Source organism: Vicia villosa, linkage group LG3 (genome assembly GCF_029867415.1).
Source record: "Vicia villosa cultivar HV-30 ecotype Madison, WI linkage group LG3, Vvil1.0, whole genome shotgun sequence".
Classification (NCBI taxonomy): Eukaryota; Viridiplantae; Streptophyta; class Magnoliopsida; order Fabales; family Fabaceae; genus Vicia; species Vicia villosa.
The window spans coordinates 205,069,267-205,094,273 of record NC_081182.1 but is presented as its reverse complement, the minus strand read 5'-3'; the positions used below and the strand labels follow the sequence as shown (position 1 = coordinate 205,094,273).

The following is a 25,007-nucleotide window of genomic DNA, read 5'->3' as shown; positions in this document are numbered from 1 at the left end:
ATAACATATATCATACACACATATAACATATATGATGCATCATCAAACATCATACAACACCAAATTCATGGGATTCATCAAAACTGATAATCATCAACAAACATCCCAAAACCCAAACTCTATCATTCGACTCAATTGACATGAAATAATATATCTATATCAGTCCTATTATCCATAACCCGATAATAGATGTTAATCGGAAGAGTCCCCCCTTACCTTAGCCAGGAATATGGATTCTTCCACTTCTTCTCCATCAAACCCGTAAGCCCCTTTTCCTCAATTTCAGGAAGAATCTCCAATCTTCAAACTCGTGTATCTCCCTCATTAAGAACTTCCCTGACACGAATTAATATATCAAATCGAAGGAAATTTCGTGTAGAATCCGAATCTTCAAGAATTACCCGATTTGGAGCCACGATCAAGGAGTTATGACTCGTTTTGTGAAGGTTGCACCATGAATACGAAAATAGGTCTTTGTCCATGAGCTCTCTCCTTCTTCCTCTTAGGTTTTCCTCTTCTATTTTCCAATTTCCTTCTTTTTCTTATTTTATGAAAATAGATTATAATTTTAGAAAAGGGCTTACTAACATATCACCCCCTCTTTACTAACACCACACTTGGCCCAGTAGCCCATCTCATAATTATCCAAATAATTCAACAAAATACCAAATAATTCTAAATAATAATTTAATTTCCAATTAAATTAAAATTAGAAAATATGGGGTGTTACAGTATAGATTCCACTTACTAAAGATATATTTTTTTCTCAATAGACAATTTAATATAATTTAAAACAATTAAATAAAATGTAAAAAAAATTGTAGAATTTGTTGATATCATGTTGATATTAGAAATAAAAAACAAAAACCATGATAATTATTCCCTAACAAAATCCATGGATTTTTTTATGGGACCAAAAACAAATATTCTATAATTTATAGGGACCAAATATATTTAACCGTAATATATATTGTAACAATTTCTCCCAATTTTCCATCTTCTTAAATCTCAAAATTTTAAGAGACTTGAAGTTATTGTTGTAAAACTCTTTTCCAATGATCTTTATTCCATGACAGCGTGAAATATAAAGCTCCCTGAGAGAGGGTAGTTGCCCAAGTGGTGGCAAGTGGGTACATAATCCACAGTTCTCTAGTGTAAGACATACTAAGTTGGGTAAATGACAACTACTTACCCAATTTGGAAAGCTATTACCTTTATACTCGCTGATGGTGAGCATCTTCAAGTTACTATTTGGTTGAAGAGCCTCCAAGACAGATACATTGCTTTCAACTATTAATCCATCCACATCTTCTCTTCCACCATCAAATTTCATCTCTATTTCTTCCAAATACATCTTATCTTTCAAACTTCTTGTTGTAACATTTATAGGATCAATGACTTTACCCAACCCTTTGATATGAATTCTTCCACGAAGTTGGTTTAGTTTCTCCAACTCCTTAAGATCAGATCCATTTTGCTCTTCCACTATAAAATAAGACAAGGTCTGGAGATTGCTTAGACTTCCTATATTCTTTGGAATCTTCTTTACAGAATAGGGAAGTTCAAGATGACGTAAATTGATGAGTTTGAAAAAATTTGATGGGAGCTCAGTCAATTTATCACAGTTTTCCAACAAGAGTGTTTGCAAATTATATAGCATATAAATCGTGTCAGGTAAGCTTGAAATTTGATTAGAAGAAAGGTCAAGGTACCGTAGAAGCTTTAAATTGCTTATCTCATCAACTAGCTCTAAGAGACCACAACCATTGAATGATAACATTCGCAAATATTTTAGTCTTGAAAACATATCATGCTGCACAGTGTTGCTTATCAATATAGAATGATAGTCTGTTAGTAACAGGCTACGTAGTCCTTTAAGCTCACAAATTGGCTCTGGTATTTTATAATCACGTGTACCATTTAATGGACGAGGCCATCTAATGTGACGTGTTCTTTCACTGATACCTTCCTCATTAGATGCGTCCATTTGCATGCAAAATTCTCCTGACACTGATTTAGCTAAATCATTGACAAGGTCATGCATGTCTAAGTAATCTTTTTCAATTGACTGTTGGAAAAATGAAATTGACTCAAGATCACCTACAATTTCATTACCCAACTCTTCTTCACTATTTTCTTGTCCGCAACACTTCAACAAACCTTCAGCCATCCAAAGCTTGATTAATTCATCTTTCTCAAAATAACTACCTTTGGGAAATATAGAACAAAAAGCAAAACAACGCTTTGATTATGGTAACTCAATCTTAACACTGGGTTAATGTTGTTGTCACCATCGGATAAACACCGCATATCAGTCTCCAATATCTTCATCCATTCATGTTGAGAGAATTTTTTTCGCAAAAGTTGGCCCATTGTTTTTACAGCCAAAGGCAATCCTCCACACTTTTCCACAATTCTTTTGCCAATTGATTCAAGGTTTGGATTTTCACACACATTTTTGCCATGAAACGCATGCGTCACAAATAAACTCCAACAATCGCTTTTGTCCAATATTTGTAAATAAAATAACTTGGTGGATTTCAAAAGATTTGCTACCTCCTTGTCACGCGTTGTCACTATTATCTTACTTCCATAAGATCCATGGTTAAAAGGAAGTAGTAACTTCTCCCAACATTCTGCATTCCCGTTCCAGATATCATCTAAAACAAGCAAGTATTTTTTGCCCGTTAGTATACGTTGTAGTCTCTGTTGAAGTAAATTGAGAATAGATTCATCATCTGATGGAGAATGAAATGACTTGAGAATTGCTTTGGTGAGTCCAACAACATCAAAAGATTCAGAAACATAAACCCATGCTTTAAGTTCAAAATGATCTTCAATCCTACTATCATTGTACACAAGCTTAGCAAAGGTGGTCTTACCCATCCCTCCCAAACCCACAATGCTACATACAGGTGTCTGGTTGCAAGGATCACTGTTTGAAAGTAAAAATTCAACCATTTCATCTTTCTCATCATCTCTACCATATATTTGGGATGCATCCACCAAATATGTAGTTGGTAGTCTTTCTGAAAGTTTCGAGTCGACTCCATCTCCATTATAAGCACGCACTCTTGTTTTCAGTTTCAGCTTATCCTTCTGCTCTGCAAGAGAATCTAGGCTCTCTATCAGTTCTTTGAGCCTAGATTTAAATGGAGTAGTAAAAGTTGGAATGAAGTTGAAAATAGTGTTGCTGGATGGTTGAGATTCGACTCTCATCTTCTTCAATGGTGCATCAGTGGCAATCTCATCTAATAGTTGGTCAGCCTCATACATAGCATGTTTAACATCACCAAGCCATGTCTTCACGTCTGGATTCTCGTACTGCTTCTTCTCTGCATCATCCAAGACTTGGTTGATAGAATTGAGAAGAGACTCAAGATTGTCTACAAGCGTGTCTAGTTTGACTCTACGGAAGTAGTCTATTAAATTACTTGAAGCCAACCTCTCAAGAACCACACCGAATAAAGACGAAAGAAATGCCTCAACAACCATCTCTGCCATTATTTTACTGTCACACCAAAAATGGTTAGAGATATAAGTGAGACATAATACAAGCTTGAGAGTCTCTTAACAAGATAGATAGTTATGTTTCTTCTCTTAAAGATATGGTTCTCTTGGTTTTAAGAAACTAAACACAAAATAAAGAACCTGGGCGTATCTGAATAAAAAAACCAGTAAATAGAAGAAATAAAAAACTCAATTATATTTCTACCCTAAGAGATTTCTTTTGTTATATAAAGAGAGAATTGAATTCTCATGCATCATATCACACATTAAATAAGATTTACCTCAGAAGTAGAAATTAAGAATCATTAGAAAAACAAAGTGAAAATAGCTTATAAATGAAAATGATTACAATACGAAATTAACGGAATGAGAGAATGTTGTTTCCACTTAACTAAGACTGAGATCAATCACCAAACAGAGAGAATGAAGGAAGAAGGGGTTGTAGTAGAGAAGCATCCTGGTCAACTGAACAAAATGATAAAAAACCAGTGACCAACCATGATGTTCATTTATTTATTATTCAATCTTCAACCACTTGCACTCTGTTCACAACATTCAACATATGACATATAAGTTTTCTATTTATAAAATAAAGAAAGAGTGAGGTACCCTTTTAAGAAAAGTGGATATTTTATTTGAAAATTGATTCCATGCAGTTTTTTCCCGCAATGATGCAGTTACACCATCAATCACGGTCTGATATTTGATCCAACCGTCTAAAAAAATATATTTAATTTATATTTAGTATTGCTGAAAATATCAAACTTAAATCAGAGTTGTGTGAGAGGGATCTAATGACCTCTAACACTTACTGCATTATTGCGGGAATTCGATGACCACCACAAATCCCGATCCATTTTATTCAATGTAATATGACCTCTAATCATATAATAAGTCAGTCATCTATAGTTATAGTTAAAGGTTGTAAAACGAGCTCAGTTCGCTGGGAAAGTCCGCACTCTTTTGCGAAATGGGTTAAGGTTTTATGTTCTCGCTTTCTAATAAGTCTGCCCGCTCTATTTTTTCTGCGGACTTTAACGACCGCAGATAATAATATGCATTTTGCAACTTTTAGACTTTAGGGTTCAGGGCCCATCAAGCCCACCCCGACCTCATATTTTTGCATGACAGACTAAAGTTTTAGTCGGATACCTTCTACTTCCCCATATTTTTGATTGTAGATCCAAATATAACTGGAAAATTATTCACTGAAGGAAAGGTAAAAACATGTATATAGAGAGAAAGATATTTACCTATAAATATGTGAACAATCAAACTGAGATTATGATCTTCTGAACAAAGAGGAATTTGATTGAAAGTGTATGAGAAAAGGTTTATAGTACATTTCACAAACAAAGAAAAGAATGTTATCTTCCTATCACTTGCAAGGAAATAGGAAGATAGTAAAATAAAGTTGGTCAACACTAATTTAGTTAAAAATGTATCCCAATTTCAAAAATGAACATTCAAAGAAATCTCAAAGAAATGGACCACAGATAATTATTGGAGTATTTAATTATTAAAGTTTGTTATCAGTTGCATATGCCATATACCATTGACTAATAACATCAGTGTGAAAGTAAGGCTTTCCTAAACATACAACAATTCTCTATATTAATTGTATTATTATTAAGAAGTAGCGTTGTCGATGGCGGTCCATGGCGGAGAGCCAAACTCCCGCCATACAGGTTGCTTTGCGGCGCCGTTATAGCGGATTATGGTGGAAAACATGCAATATTGTGGAGAGAAATTGAGAACTGAAGATGGCCTATTATGCAGTGGCTTCTTTGGTAATAGACTGAGCTCAATTTTACGTTTAACAAAAAAATGAAAACCAAATAAGTCTTCCATCCGGAAACGTCTGCCAATTAGACTTGCCTCTGTTCAACATCAAACACATACAAATTACAGTGTTATTATTGCGCCAAATATAAAAGTTTTCAGTTCAAAGGAGTCTCTAAGTTTGAAGTCTTAGAACTAATAAAGGGCAGTCTGCCATTTCACGAAACGTTGGAATTGGACATTTCTAGGAGAAGATGCTCTGAAAAACAATGTTATTGGTAGTGGTCAAACCAGGATACCTGGATCAGATTGTAAGGGGGTGTTATTTCCATAGGCACATTAGGAACAACTTCATGGTGAAAGTGAGGCTCAAGAAAGGCGACAAGAAGGATTCTCGTGCTGGAGGGGATATAAGTCACTATCTTAGCCATAAATCATAGTCAAAGAGACATTTCATCGGTGTATGAACTCATGTTTGAAGAGGAACATTTGGAAGCTTTACAAGTAAACATGAATGGATAATTTCAGCAAAGATTTGAGGATTTTAGAAAAGAGTTTCTGAGCATGAAGTGTGGACTTTAATTAAGTGATCATCAAACTGTTTGTTGTTAGGCCACCTAATTAATAAGTACAATACATAGGCAATAAGCTTAGAAGAGGCCGAAATTAGTATCAGAATCAATATCAAAAGGGTAACAAACAATCCAAATTTTCTGAGACATCCTTCATTCTAGTTATACAAACAAAACTCCAACAACACATTACAACAAGGTTGAAGGATATTTTGAATCAGTTCATGTAATTGCGAATAAAAAAATTACCGACACGCCCATAATAAAAAAATACTAACACAGAATAACAAAGTTGGAGAATACATTAAGTCGGCTCATGAAAATTCTGAATCGCAACACATAGCTCGTGTAGTTGAAAATCTTAAAGAGGTTGCATTTTCTGTTCCAAGCTTTGCTATCACATCTTCTATTGAAGGGTTTAGCATTAAAAAATTCAAAATATATTTATAATTGCAACAAGATTATCATTGCCAACATAGTTAATCATTTTTGTGAAAGATATATGATTAGATATACTTATAACATGATTGACAATATATTTATCAAATTGCTGAAAACACAAAAGGCTAAACATGAAAAAGTTATTATAGTACTAAGGAAGATAAATGATTTGGTTTTGAAAATGAAAAAATGCCATAGAGTAACTTGTGTTAATGCAGTACTTGAATTAGACTGTTGAAGTTTTATGCTAGACAAAGCTTTTGATGATGAACATGGCATAGAAAATTGAGAGAGTTATGTGCTAGGTACAATTCTAAAATAGAAACACACATAACTCATAACTGCTAAACATAGTTGACTATTATCGTTGAAGTCAATACAGAGACACTGCGAACTGAAGTTGGCCTATTATATTATGCAGTGGCTTCTGTGAAAATGAATTGTTGGTTCAATTTTACTTTTACAACAAAAGTGAAAACTGGACAATTAACATTAAACATTCTTTAAGTTTTATAAGGAAAAAACCTCAAACATTTAAATAACTAACTTAAGCATGCCTCCATCCGGAAACGTCTGTCAATTGGATCGGCTTACATAGACTCGTCACTGTCACTGTCACTGTTCAACATCAAATGCAAAGAGAGCTTTATTATTATGGCAAATAAAAAATAAAGAAAAAAATGAACACATGGGTTGTACTTACTTCATTTCCTCTTCCCAAATTAAAGAAGGCTGGCCAATCCCGCCAATCCCGTCAATCGACATTTCACAGATGTGACTAATTGTATGCCAACGTTCTCCTCCCTCTCGGTACTTCTCCTTTAGTAATGGACAATCTTCAATCTCCAAATGAACAATGGAACCCCACTCCTCTGGCAAGTGCTCAAGACTAGGGCAATTGTCAATAATAATACAAACTTCAGATTTGTGGTGGAGACAACCCCAGTCCTCTCTCGAAGCTTTCAATTTAGGACAATTAACTATATAAAGATTGATCAAGTTGGAAGGGAAACCTCCCATAGGAAAACAATCTAATTCTGGACAATTAGACAGCTTTAGAGAGTTAAGAAGGGTGAACTAGTGTGGTGAAAAAGGCAAGAAGGAGGACTTCCATCCTGTTATCCAAAATCTCCAAAGTGAATTATAACAACACAAATTCAAAGAGGGACATTCTACAAAGTCCTTGAAATCCAACTCCAACACTTCTAGATTGGGATTGTTGATTAAATGAACCATGGGGAACTCGATGTACTGATTTTCACGAAGGGTGAACCTTTTAAAGCTGGATGACAACTCATTTATCAAAATCCGACCACATCTCTTTATTTTTAACTCTTTGATATTATCACAAATGGGAATTGATAAGGCCAGCATTTTGCAACCACTAATCTCCAATATCTCTAATGAAGGAAGGTGTTGAGGCAGTGATACCCTTTTCAATTTGGGATAATCACTTATATAAAGCTTTTAAAGTAAAGGAAACTCTTCAATACATAACCATTCCTCCCAATTGTTCATTCTTTTAAATCTTAAAATTTCAAGAGACTTGAAGTTATTGCTGGAAAACTCTTTTTACGATGATCTTTATTCCATGACAGCCTGAAATATTAAGCTTCTTGAGAGAGGGGATCTGCCCAAGTGGAGGCAAGTGGGAACATAATCCACAGTTCTTCAATGTAAGAGATAATAAGTTGGGTAAATGACAACCACTTACCCAATTAGGAAAGCTATTACCTCTGTACTTGCTGATGAAGAGTATCTTCAAGTTACTATTTGGTTGAAGAGCCTCCAACACAGATACATTGCTTTCAACTATTGATCCATCCATATCTTCTCTTCCGCCATCAAATGTCATCTCTATTTCTTCTAAATACTTCTTATCTTTCAAACTTCTTGTCGTAACATCTGTAGGATCAATGACTTTACCCAACCCTTTAATTTGAATTCTTCCACGAAGATGGTTTAGTTTCCCCAACTCCTTAAGATCAGATCCATTTTGCTCTTCCACTATAAAATAAGACAAGGTCTGGAGATTGCTTAGACTTCCTATATTCTTTGGCATTTTCTTTATAGAATAGGGAAGTTCAAGATGGCGTAAATTGATGAGTTTGGAAAAACTTGAAGGGAGCTCAGTCAATTTAGAACAGCCACAAAACAGGAGTGTTAGCAAATTACACAGCATGCAAATGGTGTCAGGTAAGCTTGAAATTTCAGTAAAAGAAAGGTCTAGATAACGCAAAAGCTTTAAATTACTTATCTCATCAACTAGCTCGTAGAGACTGCAACCATTGAATGATAACATTCGCAAATATTTTAGTCTTGAAAACATATCATGCTGCACAGTGTTGCTTATCATTATAGAATGATAGTCTGTTAGTAACAGGCTACGTAGTCCTTTAAGCTCACAAATTGGTTCTGGTATTTTATAATCACGTGTACCATTTAATGGACGAGGCCATCTAATGTGACGTGTTCTTTCACTGATACCTTCCTCATTAGATGCGTCCATTTGCATGCAAAATTCTCCTGACACTGATTTAGCTAAATCATTGACAAGGTCATGCATGTCTAAGTAATCTTTTTCAATTGACTGTTGGAAAAATGAAATTGACTCAAGATCACCTACAATTTCATTACCCAACTCTTCTTCACTAATTTCTTGTCCGCAACACTTCAACAAACCTTCAGCCATCCAAAGCTTGATTAATTCATCTTTCTCAAAATAACTACCTTTGGGAAATATAGAACAAAAAGCAAAACAACGCTTTAAATTGGAAGGCAGATTATGGTAACTCAATCTCAACACTGGGTTAATGTTGTTGTCACCATCGGATAAACACCACATATCAGTCTCCAATATCTTCATCCATTCATGTTGAGAGAATTTTTTTCGCAACAGTTGGCCCATTGTTTTTACAGCCCAAGGCAATCCTCCACACTTTTCCACAATTCTTTTGCCAATTGATTCAAGGTTTGGATTTTCACACACATTTTTGCCATGAAACGCATGCGTCACAAATAAACTCCAACAATCGCTTTTGTCCAATATTTGTAAATCAAATAACTTGGTGGATTTCAAAATATTTGCTACCTCCTTGTCACGCGTTGTCACTATTATCTTACTTCCATAAGATCCATGGTTAAAAGGAAGTAGTAACTTCTCCCAACATTCTGCATTCCCGTTCCAGATATCATCTAAAACAAGCAAGTATTTTTTGCCCGTTAGTATACATTGTAGTCTCTGTTGAAGTAAATTGAGAATAGATTCATCATCTGATGGAGAATGAAATGACTTGAGAATTGCTTTGGTGAGTCCAACAACATCAAAAGATTCAGAAACATAAACCCATGCTTTAAGTTCAAAATGATCTTCAATCCTACTATCATTGTACACAAGCTTAGCAAAGGTGGTCTTACCCATCCCTCCCAAACCCACAATGCTACATACAGGTGTCTGGTTGCAAGGATCACTGTTTGAAAGTAAAAATTCAACCATTTCATCTTTCTCATCATCTCTACCATATATCTGGGTTACATCCACCAAATATGTAGTTGGTAGTCTTTCTGAAAGTTTCGAATCGACTCCATCTCCATTATAAGCACGCACTCTTGTTTTCAGTTTCAGCTTATCCTTCTGCTCTGCAAGATAATCTAGGCTCTCTATCAATTCTTTGAGCCTAGATTTAAATGGATTAGTAAAAGTTGGAATAAGGTTGAAAATAGTGTTGCTGGATGGTTGAGATTCGACTCTCATCTTCTTCAATGGTGCATCAGTGGCAATCTCGTCTAATAGTTGGTCAGCCTCATACATAGCATGTTTAACATCAGCAAGCCACGTCTTCATGTCTGGATTCCAGTACTGCTTCTTCTCTGCATCATCCAACACTTGATTGATAGAATTGAGTATAGACTCAAGTTTATCCACCAGTGTGTCAAGTTTGACTCTACGGAAGTAGTCTATTAAATTACTTGAAGCCAACCTCTCAAGAACCACACCAAATAAAGATGAAAGAAATGCCTCAACAATCATTTCTTTCATTATTTTACTGTCACGCAAAAAATGATTAGATATAAGCAAGATCCTGATAGGTTTTCTACAATAACAAATAGTTCTGTTTTCTTTTCTTAAAGATATGGTTCTCTTCCTTTTAAGAAACTAGATACAAAATAAAGAACCTAGGTGTTGTCGCACGCTCGCGAAAATGAACAACAGAGTCGCCACCAATATATTTATCCCAAAGAGGGAAAGGAATATCAAGAAACCTAAGATGAATAAGAACGAGGTCTTTCGACCAGAGATAAGGTACGGGAGTCGGTTACGCGAGGGGAAGGTACTAGCACCCCTCACGCCCATCGTACTCGATGGTATCCACCTATGTTTGTTCTATTCTAAGGGTGTATAAATCTAAGGCTTAATTACTAAGGGAATGCATGCAAATGAAAGAAAATGAAACACGGGGAAAATAAGGTTTATAAATAGTTGTGCTCGCTTAGGCCCCGCGACCCAATGCCTACGTATCCTTTTCAGGAATCAGAGCGCCGTAGTTCGGCTCTTTAGTTTTGTTTGTTTTTGTGTTTTTTAGTGGACGAAGTTACATTCGCACTCCGCTGCTCGACCTCTGGAGTCTTAAGCTGGGAATGGAGCGGAAATAACGTATCCGATTAAAGAATGCCTCTGAGGCGAGATAGAGAAAAGAGTTTGAGCGTTCAAGTTGCACCCTAAAGCAAGGGAGACTCGAGTTGCTCTTTGGTTTGTGTTTTTTAGAGTTTGGGAACTTACGCCCGAATGGTTCCCTAAAGCAAGGGAGATCCAAGCACTCGAACGTTCCCTAAAGCAAGGGACGTTCAAGCTTCCATTCCCTTTTTAATGATTTTCACTTTTTTATTAGTGTTTTTTAAGTGTTTTCTTTGTATTTTTTAAGGGAAATTAAGTCAAGTATTTGTTAAGTGTTTTAAAGTTGAAAAGGAAAAGAAACTAGCCTAAATGAAAACTAGCCTAATATGAAGGGAATTTCTACCTAATGTTATCATGGTTTCTACCTAAGGTTAGGAATAAAAGAAACATGAAACTAGAGATCGCAATTAGAAGTCAATAGTGAGTAACACAATGGTGCAAAAATTGGCATACAAGCATATGGTAACAAGTCAAAAATATAGTACAAAAATGAATTAAAAATACTATTATTTTTTTATATTGATTTTTATGGGAGAAATTGAATTACAAGTCAAGTAAAAAGACTAAAAACAAATAGCCTAAAAACTAAACTAATATTTTTAGTGATTATTCTTATATGTGACAAAAATTCTATTAAGGTCTAAAATGCATGAGAAAGATTAGTATTTTTAATGTCTAAAAGAAATGGTAAAGAAATCTAATTAAAATCTAAAATTAAAGAATGATGTATACAGGGGGTGTGAACTGGATTACATGGTGTGATAAGCAAGTCTGGGCGCAGGGCCTAGTGGGAGGCCCAAGATGATTATTATTGCAGATTGACAAAAAAGGTGAAAGGGCCCAAAGGGGGTGCAGTAGCAAATTCGGCCCATAGTGATTCTTGATCCATCAATGTTTATTTGCTTATTGATTATTCAGATTTGGTTATTGAACATGATTGCAGATTAAACCCTAATCGAAATCAAATATTCAGACTATATGAAATTAATCTCTAATCAAACTAAATGAATCATACTTTATGAAATTAACAAAATAATACACTAATTATAATAATAATCAAAAGGGGCTAGGGTTAAATCATTTGTGACCTTTGGGCTTGTCTGAACGACATCCTCCCTCTCTCTCACGAAGGCGGCGGCGAAGACCAGTCTTCTCCGACGAAATCAAACCCCAGCCACCGTATCCAAGGCAGTTGATCACTCGCTCTTTCATCTTCCCAGAGTCATCTCTCGTCTCGCTGTTCCTTCTATTACTGAACGGAGTTACGTCTTCAACGGTTTGGATCCGAAATCCGGCGAAATCGCTTCAACTTTCAGGTATGAGTATCGCTCAGCCTTTGCGTTCTAACTTCCTCTTCTTCTCGTTTTTTTGAATTCTGAGTAGTTGTGTTGATGATGATTTCTTGACGATGATTGGTGAATCACAGATTGATGATAACGTCGAAGGAGAAGCTCAACCTTGAAACGCGAAGATAATTGACGATTAATGATAAGAGTTGACTCAGTTGCAACTTCACGAAGGTTTTCTTGTTGCAATTTTCAGGTGACGATGAAGATTATGGAGGATATGGTTTCGGTTCAGAAGGAGAGAGCAAGAGATTGAGATTGATTCGACAATGCGTTTAGAAGTTTTTGGAGATTGAAGGTGTTGGAAGAAGGTGTTGAAGCGGGTTGAAGATGAAGGCTATTGAAGTTTGGATGATGATGAATGGAGTTGCAGAGAGAATGGAGTGAAGTGGTGGATGGTGCGTGAAGAATGGTTGAGAAGTGAATTCTGGAGAAAATGGTCTTGCTATTAGGTCATGAAGATTGAAAGGAGAGATTGAAGATTGATTTTCTGAGTTTTTCTATTTGCAGATTCTTGATGAGTGATGAACATGGTATGAAAGGGGATGAAGAATGATGAAGGTGGAAGATTGGAGAGAGTGAGAAGAGAAGTAAAGAATGGAATGAATCGAGAGTGGAAGAATGGTGGAGAGCTATGGTGAAAATGGTTGAGAGCCTTGAATTATGGAGGGAAGCTGAGATATATAGGTGAGAGTTTGAATTCAGTTAGAGCTTGAAGTTAGTTACAAAAGGGAGAAGCTTGAGCCAATGGATCAAAAAGTTGGTTGAAGATTGAAGGTTCAGATTCAATGTAGTTAAAGGTTGGTTTTCTGTTATTCTGAATTTTCTGTTACTGCTGTTGCTCTGTTAGTTAACTGATTCTGTTGCAACTCTGTGTAACTGATTTTTCTGCTGTTAAAAGTTGTTTAGAGATGGTTAGAAATCTGTTATAGGTAGTTACGATTCTGTTAGGCTTTGTAACTGAATCGGTTAGACAGTTAGAGGTGGTTATATGTTTGTAACTGAATTGGTTAAATCAGTTAGGGAATTCTGTTAAAGTTATGAAATAGTGAATGTTTTGTATGGGGGTTCTGAATATATGTATGTATTGCAGGGGCTAACTATGATGATTTGAATGATGAAGACAGCATTTCGCACTTTTGTTTTCTCTCTTTTTCAAACTGTCTTTGAATTGATATGGGATGGTGATGTTATGGTTGAATGGTAACATAGTGATGGTTCTGTGTATGTATATGAATAGATGGATGATGTGAGATGGCTGCTTATATGCGGGGTTAATATACAGTTAGGTGTTTGAATGCTGTTAGGACAATTGCGGATTATGTTAGGGCTGAATGAGGGATTGTTTATGTGGTATCTTTCTGGTTTTGCAGGGCTGTTTGGTATGGTTATTTAGAAGTTTTGGTTTTGTTATATAGCTTGAATTTGAATGAATGATGATTAGTAAGAAGTGATGAATTGAATTTGAATATATGACTTGATAATATAATCTCCTTGGATTGATATGCGCTTGATTATGCAGGTTGGTTTGATGTGATGGAGAAGAAGAGGAGACCGAAATATGAGCTGGAAAATCGGAACAGGGAACAAGCCTTCAAGATTCCATTAGACTTTGGCCAAAGAAATATTATTATTTGTAATGCCTTTTTTCTGTAATGGATTTGATGATGTACATAACTAGGGATTGAATGTAGACATTTAATTTGACATAAAGACTTTTAATTTGAGATTGAATATGAGTTTGTATCCCTTTGAATAAAAAGTGAAATTCTTCTTTTGTTGGAATCGGATGAGCTTCCGAACATCCACGCTTGAACTTGAGATAAGATCAACCCCTTATGTAGGCTAGTCCAATAACTCATAATGAAAAGGACCACCTAAATGAATCCATTCATGTAGTAGAATAAATCCACTCAAACCAATGGTTTACAACATAAGCGAACAATCCAAATGACTCAACGCTCTAAACCAAACTTATGAGGCCAATGTCAAAGTCATATGATCAAGTGTTCTTTGAGAGGCTGAATTAATTATCATCTTCTGATCAAATGCCAAGCTTCTTTTCTTGAATGAATAAGCTCATGCCAAAACTTTGTGAGCTCCAGTTAGTTCACCAATCGATCCCTGATCCCACGTGTTTTGGATTATGAATGCAATGATGTGTTAGATGACCAAAAATGCAAAAAAATGAATGAGATATGTAAGCCAATTAAGAATAATTAGATGGGCAAATTTTGGGGTGCAACAGCTGCCCCTATTTAATCATCTTAAACCTGAGAGTGAGATTGGCGTCAGCCTTTCGAACATTCAAGGTTGAAGAAGATTAAATACCAAGAGAACTTGAAAATTTGCCCGATGAGAGATAAGATCCACTGGGGAAGAAATGGTGTCAACTCCACTGAGGAAAAGTGTATCAATTCTGGATTGAACAAATTGACTCTGGGTTAGAAATGAAATAGAACTCAACTCTGGGTTGAAGAGGAATAGTGGGTCAACTCTGGGTTGGACAAGAGGTAAACATCAACTCTGGGTTGAGAACGGAAAGGGGAAATCAGTATTAATAGGACAAGATATAGGCATCAACTCTAGGTTGAGAGAGAAAGCAAGAATATCAACTCTGGGTTGAAAACAAGAGATAGACATCAACTCTGGGTCGAGAGAAAATAATTCAACTCCGGGTTGAAAGGAGAAGGATGAACAATCAGAAATAACCGTCAACTCTGGGTTGAGTGGGAAAGAGAAATCAATTCTGGATTGAATAAAAGATAACCGTCAACTCTGGGTTGAGTGGGAAAGACAAATCAATTCTGGATTGAATAAGAAATAACCGTCAACTATGGGTTGAGAGGTAAAGGAAAAAAGATAACCGTCAATTCTGGATTGAACAAGGGATAACCATCAACTCTGGGTTGAGTGGGAAAGGAATCAATTCTGGATTGAATAAGGGATAACCATCAACTCTGGGTTGAGTGGGAAAGACAAGTAATGACTGTCAACTCTGGGTTGAATGGGAAAAGAGAACAATTAGAAATAACCGTCAACTCTGGGTTGAGTGGGAAAGACAAGAGATAACCGCCAACTCTGGGTTGAGAGGGAAAGGAGAAAAGATAACCGTCAACTCTGGGTTGAGTGGAAAATGACAAAAGGTAACCGTCAACTCTGGGTTGAGTGGTAAAGGAGAAAATATATCCGTCAACTCTGGGTGAGAGGGAAAGAGAAGGATCAACTCTGGGTTGAATAAAAGATACCGTCAACTCTGGGTTGAGTGGGAAAAAAGAGGAGGATCAACTCTGGGTTGGATAAAAGATAACCGTCAACTCTGGGTTGAGTGGGAAAAGATAATTAACTCGGGGTTAAAAGATGGAGGGAAAGTCAACTCTGGGTTGAACACAAAAACATCAACTCGGGGTTGAAGGAAGATGAATGTGTTTGACTTTGGGAGATGACATCACAATGGTAACTCTAAGTGATCCAGTGGAATACCAATTGAATGCTTTGTAGGGACCTCATCTGATGAGTAACTTGGCTTATGCTTCATATGCAATGTATGATTTATTTGTGCACTTCTGAAGATGCAATGCAATGAATTCTATATGCAGTGTACTGATTGATGTTCAGGGTTTCTGTTTTGTATGGTGTAGATTAGATGGAGTTCTGAACTCTGCTTGATTCAAGATGGGGTGGATGCCCCAGCTTTGTTGATGATTGGATTATTGAGGGAGATATGCCAATGAGAATGCAATGATATGCATGATGCATGTATGATTATGAATGGAATGATTGTTTCCAAGATACAGGGATTGATGGAGAGTGCCTTTGTAGAAATGTCATAGCTTGAAGGATAGAACTTGTGAAGGTGAGGTGTTTGGCTTGACTCCTCGACACTTGTCTTGATATCTGACACTTGATTGAAGATGAAGAGATGAATTGTTACTAGCTTGCCCCAGCTTGCGTGATCTTTTGAGATAGAACTTTTGATAGTGCTTGAATGATGGAGATTGCAATGGTCTGCCCCAGTGTTGATCATGGAGTGAGTGCCCCAGACTGAAAGGAACTATTCCACCAAATGGATGCTTCAGATATTTGCTTTGCAGATGACCAACCTTTGCCTTTGTAAGATTACTCGATGGAGTTTCAATGTTGAACTTTCCTTGGTATCAAGTACTTACTTTCAGGTCAGAGACAATTCTGTTTTGAAAAAGATAATGAGAATGCAATGCACATGTTAATCTCAAAGGAAAAGTTTTATTTGTCAAAATGTTGTATTGATACTAACACAAGTGACACAGCAACATTAGGAGTCAGTTTTGACATGATCTTACAGTTTGTATGCTCTCGGAACGAACCATGCCTCAATTAGGACTTTTGAGGGTTGTAACGTGGCCGGGTTCACGGTTTGAGAAACAAAGGATAAAGGCTCAAGTTCTACTTAACCCACCCCTCTTCGTGATGTTCTCCAGTCCTACGTTCAGATAGTTTGACACGAGTGTTCGCCTTTCAGGAAGGATTGCGATGGATGAGGATCCTTTGTAGCTTTGATTGAAGTGGCAGTCACCCTTTGATGCTTTCGTTGATGATCACAATAACTTGTTCCTTGGAGGATTTTTGTTCTTTTGCTTTTGACTTTTGCTTTCCCTAACTTTTGCCTGGACAGAAAGTTTCTTTTGACTTTGATTTTTGTTGTCCAGCGGGATATGCCCCAATTTTGCCTAAGTCATTTGCTTCAAAGCTTTTCTTTTTGACTTAGCGGGCTATTGCTTCTTTTTTTTTATCATGATTCATAACTTTCTTTTCATTCTCTCTTTTTTTTGTCTCGTTCGGGAACAAGTTGTATGACTTTGGTGATTGACTTGATGAAAAGGTTGTGACTGCCTTCTTCTTAGTGAATGGGAGACATCCATTGTGGATTGTGTTCTTCTTTTTTTGTTGTGAGATCTGAGATATGATTGATCCTCTGATGGAGTACCTGAAAGTTGAGCGCTCGGTCGTACTAACTGAAGGCTACCCTGCCCCAGGTTAAGATTGAGGGTTTTGTATCTTTTGAAAAGAAACTTCTACTCCTTAGGCTCAAAGGGGTTGACGAAGGTTTCACTCCCTTATAACTCCAGTGTTTAGGAATTGAAACAATGTCTGTACATCGTCGGCAGGATCTTGTTCCAAAAGCATACAATTAGTGATTCATGTGGTTTTTTGATTTTCATCATTCTCCTTTTTTAGTTGCTTAAGACAAATGAGTGAAGTATCAATGAACATAATGACAAAGATGAAATGATTTGAGAAAAACATGTATATTACATTTTTATTTATTCAAACAGAATGAGTTTCTTACAATGGATAGTACTTGATAACAACAAAAGTAGTACAATTGAAAGTGCTAAAGAAATCTATACAATGGCAAGCTTGGCCTTATTCTAATGCGAATGAAATGTTCTCTGACAAACATAAAGTCTTCATGGTCCACTGGTGGAAGCTCCATTGTGAGGTGGCATGGGATTGTTGACCACATTAGGTGCCACAGGTGCGAATGTAATCTCTTTTGCATCAATCAGATCCTGAACCCTGTCCTTGAGAACTCTGCATTCTTCAGTAGTGTGACCAGATCCCCCAGAGTGGAATTCACATTTGGCATTGATCTTGTAATTTGGAGGGAGAGGATCAGGAGGAGGCCTCGCTTCTGCTAACTGAATCAGTTTGAGGTCGAGCAAGGTAGCAAGAAGTTGGCTATAAGACATTGGCACACGATCATACACCCTTTTTGGCCTATTTTGTCTCTGTTGACCTTGTCTCTGTTGATAACCTTGTTGTTGTTGTTGAACATATTGCCGATACGGAACCCAAGGTTGTTGACCAACAGGTGCCACATAAGCTTGAGGAGCGGTGGCGTTCACTTGATAGTAGGGAGCTTGATCTTGAGTAGAAGCAGCACTAGTCTCACCTTCTTTCTTTTTGATGAAATTACCTTGAGGTTTTTTGTACCCATATTGGTTAGCAGCAGCAGCAGCATTGGCGGGATTCTGGATCTTACCAATTTTCAAGCCATTCTCAATTCTTTCATCAATCCTGACCAGATCGGAGAAGCCAGAAGAGACACTACCTACCATCCTTTCATAGTAGTGCCCCTGAAGAGTGTTCATGAACATATCAACCAATTCAGATTCGGAAAGTGGTGGATTAACTTGAGCAGCCATTTCTCTCCACCTTTGGGCATATTCTTTGAATGTCTCATTGGTCTTTTGTGCTTGATTCTGAAGTTGCAACCTAGTCGGTGCCATGTCGATGTTGTATTGGTATTGCTTGAGAAAGGCATCATACAAATCCTTCCAAGATCGGATCCTATTACGCTCCAGATTCATATACCAGTTCAGAGATGCCCCAGACAAGCTATCTTGAAAGCAATGGATGAGCAATGGTTCATTGTGAATGTGAGAAGCCATCTTACGACAGTACATGATAATGTGGCTCTTCGGACAGCTTAAACCCTTGTACTTCTGAAAGTCGGGAGTCTTGAACTTGGGAGGAACAACCAGATTAGGAACCAAGCACATTTCTTCAGCGTTCATCCCATAGGCACTAAAACCTTCGATAGCTCGGATCCTTTCCTCAAGAATCTTATACTTCTCAGCAGATCTCTCAACAGGTTGAGCTCTTTCAGCAGTTGATATTGGACGCATTTCTGGATTAGCAAACTGAGGACCACAGAAAGCAGGATAAGGAATCTCTGTATGAGGAGGTGGAGTAGGAAATGGGAAAACAGGTCCATTCATAGTTGGCACTCCAGAGGTTAAGGGCATGGACCCTCCTTGGTTTGAAGCTCCAAGAGTATCAGCAGTCATGAAGCTAAATGGCATCCCAAGAGTAGCATTAGTCCTTGGTTGGAACTCAGGTGGATTAGTAGAAGGTGGAATGACATCAGGTTGACTAGCAGCAGCTTGATTAGCATCAACGGGAACCTCTTGTACAGCAGGAATCCTTTCATTTCTCAAAGCTTGGAGGGCTTCCAAAATAGCATCAACCTTGCCTTTCATTTGATCCATCTCTTCTCTAATAGCAGTTTGATCTTGTTCATAGTTCTCCATGATTCTTCTTCTGTGAGCTCTTGTCAGATATCGGTGTGGAGGAATCGTCTTGACTGATCTGACGGAGAGGAAGAGTGGTAAGAGTCTTGATAACCATGGATGCACATGCATGAATGCAAAAATGTTAATGAAGATGCAAATGTATCAGGATCAAGGATCAAGGCCTCTTGGATAACAACTTCTCATGGTCAATAAGATATGGTCGAATCCTCCAGATTCAGAGGTTCGACGTTGCTCTCTGGATAAATAGCTTGTGCATAAGTCAAAGATGGTCGAACCCTCCAGATTCAGGGGTTCGACGTTGATTCTGATAGATAACTGATGTAGAACTTCTATATAAGTCAAATGTCCCAGGATCAAAGGTTCGACGTCTTTCACTGAATAGCAGAAATCCGGGTATGATGGAGGTCAAGTTTCCTGTCCCACCCCAATCTCACGGGTATGTAGTCTAGACACGGACAAGTGGTCCCTAATGGTCACTAGGGTCTACAGTTCCCATGGGGTACAAAGTGTTTGAGGCAACAAGGGTGCCAGACACAGTGTTCCATGAAAGAACCTCGCCCAGTTGTGGTACCCCATGTTGAACTCGATCGTAGCAAGGGCCAAGGGAGTCAACATGAGCATCCACGCTAATCCTATGTGTCAATGGCCTGGGTAGTGGGCCTTTTACCTCACAAAAACCCCCCACCTGCAAAACAGAACAGAAGACCCCAAGGAACACAAAATATAATCCATATGCATGATGTGCAAGCAGAAATAAACATGATATGCAAACATATATACAAGATATAGACATAAAACAAATAAACACCCAATAAAATAAAACAAACAAAGGCTAGGATCGACTTGCTTAGGTCATCCCCAGCAGAGTCGCCAGCTATCGCACGCTCGCGAAAATGAACAACAGAGTCGCCACCAATATATTTATCCCAAAGAGGGAAAGGAATATCAGGAAACCTAAGATGAATAAGAACGAGGTCTTTCGACCAGAGATAAGGTACGGGAGTCGGTTACGCGAGGGGAAGGTACTAGCACCCCTCACGCCCATCGTACTCGATGGTATCCACCTATGTTTGTTCTATTCTAAGGGTGTATAAATCTAAGGCTTAATTACTAAGGGAATGCATGCAAATGAAAGAAAATGAAACACGGGGAAAATAAGGTTTATAAATAGTTGTGCTCGCTTAGGCCCCGCGACCCAATGCCTACGTATCCTTTTCAGGAATCAGAGCGCCGTAGTTCGGCTCTTTAGTTTTGTTTGTTTTTGTGTTTTTTAGTGGACGAAGTTACATTCGCACTCCGCTGCTCGACCTCTGGAGTCTTAAGCTGGGAATGGAGCGGAAATAACGTATCCGATTAAAGAATGCCTCTGAGGCGAGATAGAGAAAAGAGTTTGAGCGTTCAAGTTGCACCCTAAAGCAAGGGAGACTCGAGTTGCTCTTTGGTTTGTGTTTTTTAGAGTTTGGGAACTTACGCCCGAATGGTTCCCTAAAGCAAGGGAGATCCAAGCACTCGAACGTTCCCTAAAGCAAGGGACGTTCAAGCTTCCATTCCCTTTTTAATGATTTTCACTTTTTTATTAGTGTTTTTTAAGTGTTTTCTTTGTATTTTTTAAGGGAAATTAAGTCAAGTATTTGTTAAGTGTTTTAAAGTTGAAAAGGAAAAGAAACTAGCCTAAATGAAAACTAGCCTAATATGAAGGGAATTTCTACCTAATGTTATCATGGTTTCTACCTAAGGTTAGGAATAAAAGAAACATGAAACTAGAGATCGCAATTAGAAGTCAATAGTGAGTAACACAATGGTGCAAAAATTGGCATACAAGCATATGGTAACAAGTCAAAAATATAGTACAAAAATGAATTAAAAATACTATTATTTTTTTATATTGATTTTTATGGGAGAAATTGAATTACAAGTCAAGTAAAAAGACTAAAAACAAATAGCCTAAAAACTAAACTAATATTTTTAGTGATTATTCTTATATGTGACAAAAATTCTATTAAGGTCTAAAATGCATGAGAAAGATTAGTATTTTTAATGTCTAAAAGAAATGGTAAAGAAATCTAATTAAAATCTAAAATTAAAGAATGATGTATACAGGGGGTGTGAACTGGATTACATGGTGTGATAAGCAAGTCTGGGCGCAGGGCCTAGTGGGAGGCCCAAGATGATTATTATTGCAGATTGACAAAAAAGGTGAAAGGGCCCAAAGGGGGTGCAGTAGCAAATTCGGCCCATAGTGATTCTTGATCCATCAATGTTTATTTGCTTATTGATTATTCAGATTTGGTTATTGAACATGATTGCAGATTAAACCCTAATCGAAATCAAATATTCAGACTATATGAAATTAATCTCTAATCAAACTAAATGAATCATACTTTATGAAATTAACAAAATAATACACTAATTATAATAATAATCAAAAGGGGCTAGGGTTAAATCATTTGTGACCTTTGGGCTTGTCTGAACGACATCCTCCCTCTCTCTCACGAAGGCGGCGGCGAAGACCAGTCTTCTCCGACGAAATCAAACCCCAGCCACCGTATCCAAGGCAGTTGATCACTCGCTCTTTCATCTTCCCAGAGTCATCTCTCGTCTCGCTGTTCCTTCTATTACTGAACGGAGTTACGTCTTCAACGGTTTGGATCCGAAATCCGGCGAAATCGCTTCAACTTTCAGGTATGAGTATCGCTCAGCCTTTGCGTTCTAACTTCCTCTTCTTCTCGTTTTTTTGAATTCTGAGTAGTTGTGTTGATGATGATTTCTTGACGATGATTGGTGAATCACAGATTGATGATAACGTCGAAGGAGAAGCTCAACCTTGAAACGCGAAGATAATTGACGATTAATGATAAGAGTTGACTCAGTTGCAACTTCACGAAGGTTTTCTTGTTGCAATTTTCAGGTGACGATGAAGATTATGGAGGATATGGTTTCGGTTCAGAAGGAGAGAGCAAGAGATTGAGATTGATTCGACAATGCGTTTAGAAGTTTTTGGAGATTGAAGGTGTTGGAAGAAGGTGTTGAAGCGGGTTGAAGATGAAGGCTATTGAAGTTTGGATGATGATGAATGGAGTTGCAGAGAGAATGGAGTGAAGTGGTGGATGGTGCGTGAAGAATGGTTGAGAAGTGAATTCTGGAGAAAATGGTCTTGCTATTAGGTCATGAAGATTGAAAGGAGAGATTGAAGATTGATTTTCTGAGTTTTTCTATTTGCAGATTCTTGATGAGTGATGAACATGGTATGAAAGGGGATGAAGAATGATGAAGGTGGAAGATTGGAGAGAGTGAGAAGAGAAGTAAAGAATGGAATGAATCGAGAGTGGAAGAATGGTGGAGAGCTATGGTGAAAATGGTTGAGAGCCTTGAATTATGGAGGGAAGCTGAGATATATAGGTGAGAGTTTGAATTCAGTTAGAGCTTGAAGTTAGTTACAAAAGGGAGAAGCTTGAGCCAATGGATCAAAAAGTTGGTTGAAGATTGAAGGTTCAGATTCAATGTAGTTAAAGGTTGGTTTTCTGTTATTCTGAATTTTCTGTTACTGCTGTTGCTCTGTTAGTTAACTGATTCTGTTGCAACTCTGTGTAACTGATTTTTCTGCTGTTAAAAGTTGTTTAGAGATGGTTAGAAATCTGTTATAGGTAGTTACGATTCTGTTAGGCTTTGTAACTGAATCGGTTAGACAGTTAGAGGTGGTTATATGTTTGTAACTGAATTGGTTAAATCAGTTAGGGAATTCTGTTAAAGTTATGAAATAGTGAATGTTTTGTATGGGGGTTCTGAATATATGTATGTATTGCAGGGGCTAACTATGATGATTTGAATGATGAAGACAGCATTTCGCACTTTTGTTTTCTCTCTTTTTCAAACTGTCTTTGAATTGATATGGGATGGTGATGTTATGGTTGAATGGTAACATAGTGATGGTTTTGTGTATGTATATGAATAGATGGATGATGTGAGATGGCTGCTTATATGCGGGGTTAATATACAGTTAGGTGTTTGAATGCTGTTAGGACAATTGCGGATTATGTTAGGGCTGAATGAGGGATTGTTTATGTGGTATCTTTCTGGTTTTGCAGGGCTGTTTGGTATGGTTATTTAGAAGTTTTGGTTTTGTTATATAGCTTGAATTTGAATGAATGATGATTAGTAAGAAGTGATGAATTGAATTTGAATATATGACTTGATAATATAATCTCCTTGGATTGATATGCGCTTGATTATGCAGGTTGGTTTGATGTGATGGAGAAGAAGAGGAGACCGAAATATGAGCTGGAAAATCGGAACAGGGAACAAGCCTTCAAGATTCCATTAGACTTTGGCCAAAGAAATATTATTATTTGTAATGCCTTTTTTCTGTAATGGATTTGATGATGTACATAACTAGGGATTGAATGTAGACATTTAATTTGACATAAAGACTTTTAATTTGAGATTGAATATGAGTTTGTATCCCTTTGAATAAAAAGTGAAATTCTTCTTTTGTTGGAATCGGATGAGCTTCCGAACATCCACGCTTGAACTTGAGATAAGATCAACCCCTTATGTAGGCTAGTCCAATAACTCATAATGAAAAGGACCACCTAAATGAATCCATTCATGTAGTAGAATAAATCCACTCAAACCAATGGTTTACAACATAAGCGAACAATCCAAATGACTCAACGCTCTAAACCAAACTTATGAGGCCAATGTCAAAGTCATATGATCAAGTGTTCTTTGAGAGGCTGAATTAATTATCATCTTCTGATCAAATGCCAAGCTTCTTTTCTTGAATGAATAAGCTCATGCCAAAACTTTGTGAGCTCCAGTTAGTTCACCAATCGATCCCTGATCCCACGTGTTTTGGATTATGAATGCAATGATGTGTTAGATGACCAAAAATGCAAAAAAATGAATGAGATATGTAAGCCAATTAAGAATAATTAGATGGGCAAATTTTGGGGTGCAACAGGTGTATCCTAATAAAAAACCAGTAAATAAATGAAATCAAAATAGCTTGAAACATTAGAAAAGATTTACTAGGGAAATAGAAATTAAGAAACATTAGAAAAGTAAAGCGAAAATAGATTGAAAATGAAAATGATTACAATATGAAATTAAGAGAATGAGAGAGTTACCTGAGGTTGTTTTCAATTAACTGAGACTGAGATCAATAAGCAAACGCAGAGAATGTTGAATGAATGAAGGAAGCAGCATCCTCATCAACCGAACAAAATGATCAAAAACCAGTGACCAACCATGATGTTGATTTATTTATTATTAATCTTCTACCACTTGCACTCTGTTCACAACATTCAACACTATGACATATAAGTTTGATAAAAAAAATTATTTACTACTTGACTTTGATATGTGTATTAGGTAGGCTACCCTTTTAAGAAAAGTGGGTATTTTAAATTTGGTCAACACTAATTTAGTTAAATATGTATCCAATTTGAAAATGAACATTCAAAAAAATCTCAAATAATTATTTGAGTATTTAATTATTAAGGTTTGTTATCAATTGCATATGCCATATACCATTGACTAATAACATCAGTGTTGTCGATGGCGGTCCATGGAGGAGAGCCAAAATCCCGCCATACCGGTCGCT

General features: G+C 37.1%; 1 protein-coding gene and 2 pseudogenes across 3 annotated transcripts in view; all 3 read right to left on the bottom strand.

The window, feature by feature from the left end:
* Positions 1-928: 928 nt before the first annotated feature.
* Positions 929-4,797, bottom strand: LOC131659776 (putative disease resistance RPP13-like protein 1; annotated as a pseudogene).
* A 1,813-nt stretch (positions 4,798-6,610) lies between these two features.
* Positions 6,611-25,007, bottom strand: part of LOC131593367 (putative disease resistance RPP13-like protein 1) — a 43,628-nt gene continuing 25,231 nt past the window's right edge. The window contains exon 7 of one of the 3 annotated variants that reach the window (XM_058865843.1): positions 6,611-6,923. In XM_058865843.1, the coding sequence (XP_058721826.1) occupies positions 6,896-6,923 (28 nt within the window). In that variant the 3' untranslated portion in view covers positions 6,611-6,895. The remainder of the gene's footprint in view (positions 6,924-25,007) is intronic. The other 2 variants (XM_058865842.1, XM_058865846.1) reach the window with 2 other exon arrangements.
* LOC131593368 (putative disease resistance RPP13-like protein 1) lies at positions 7,363-10,786 on the bottom strand (annotated as a pseudogene).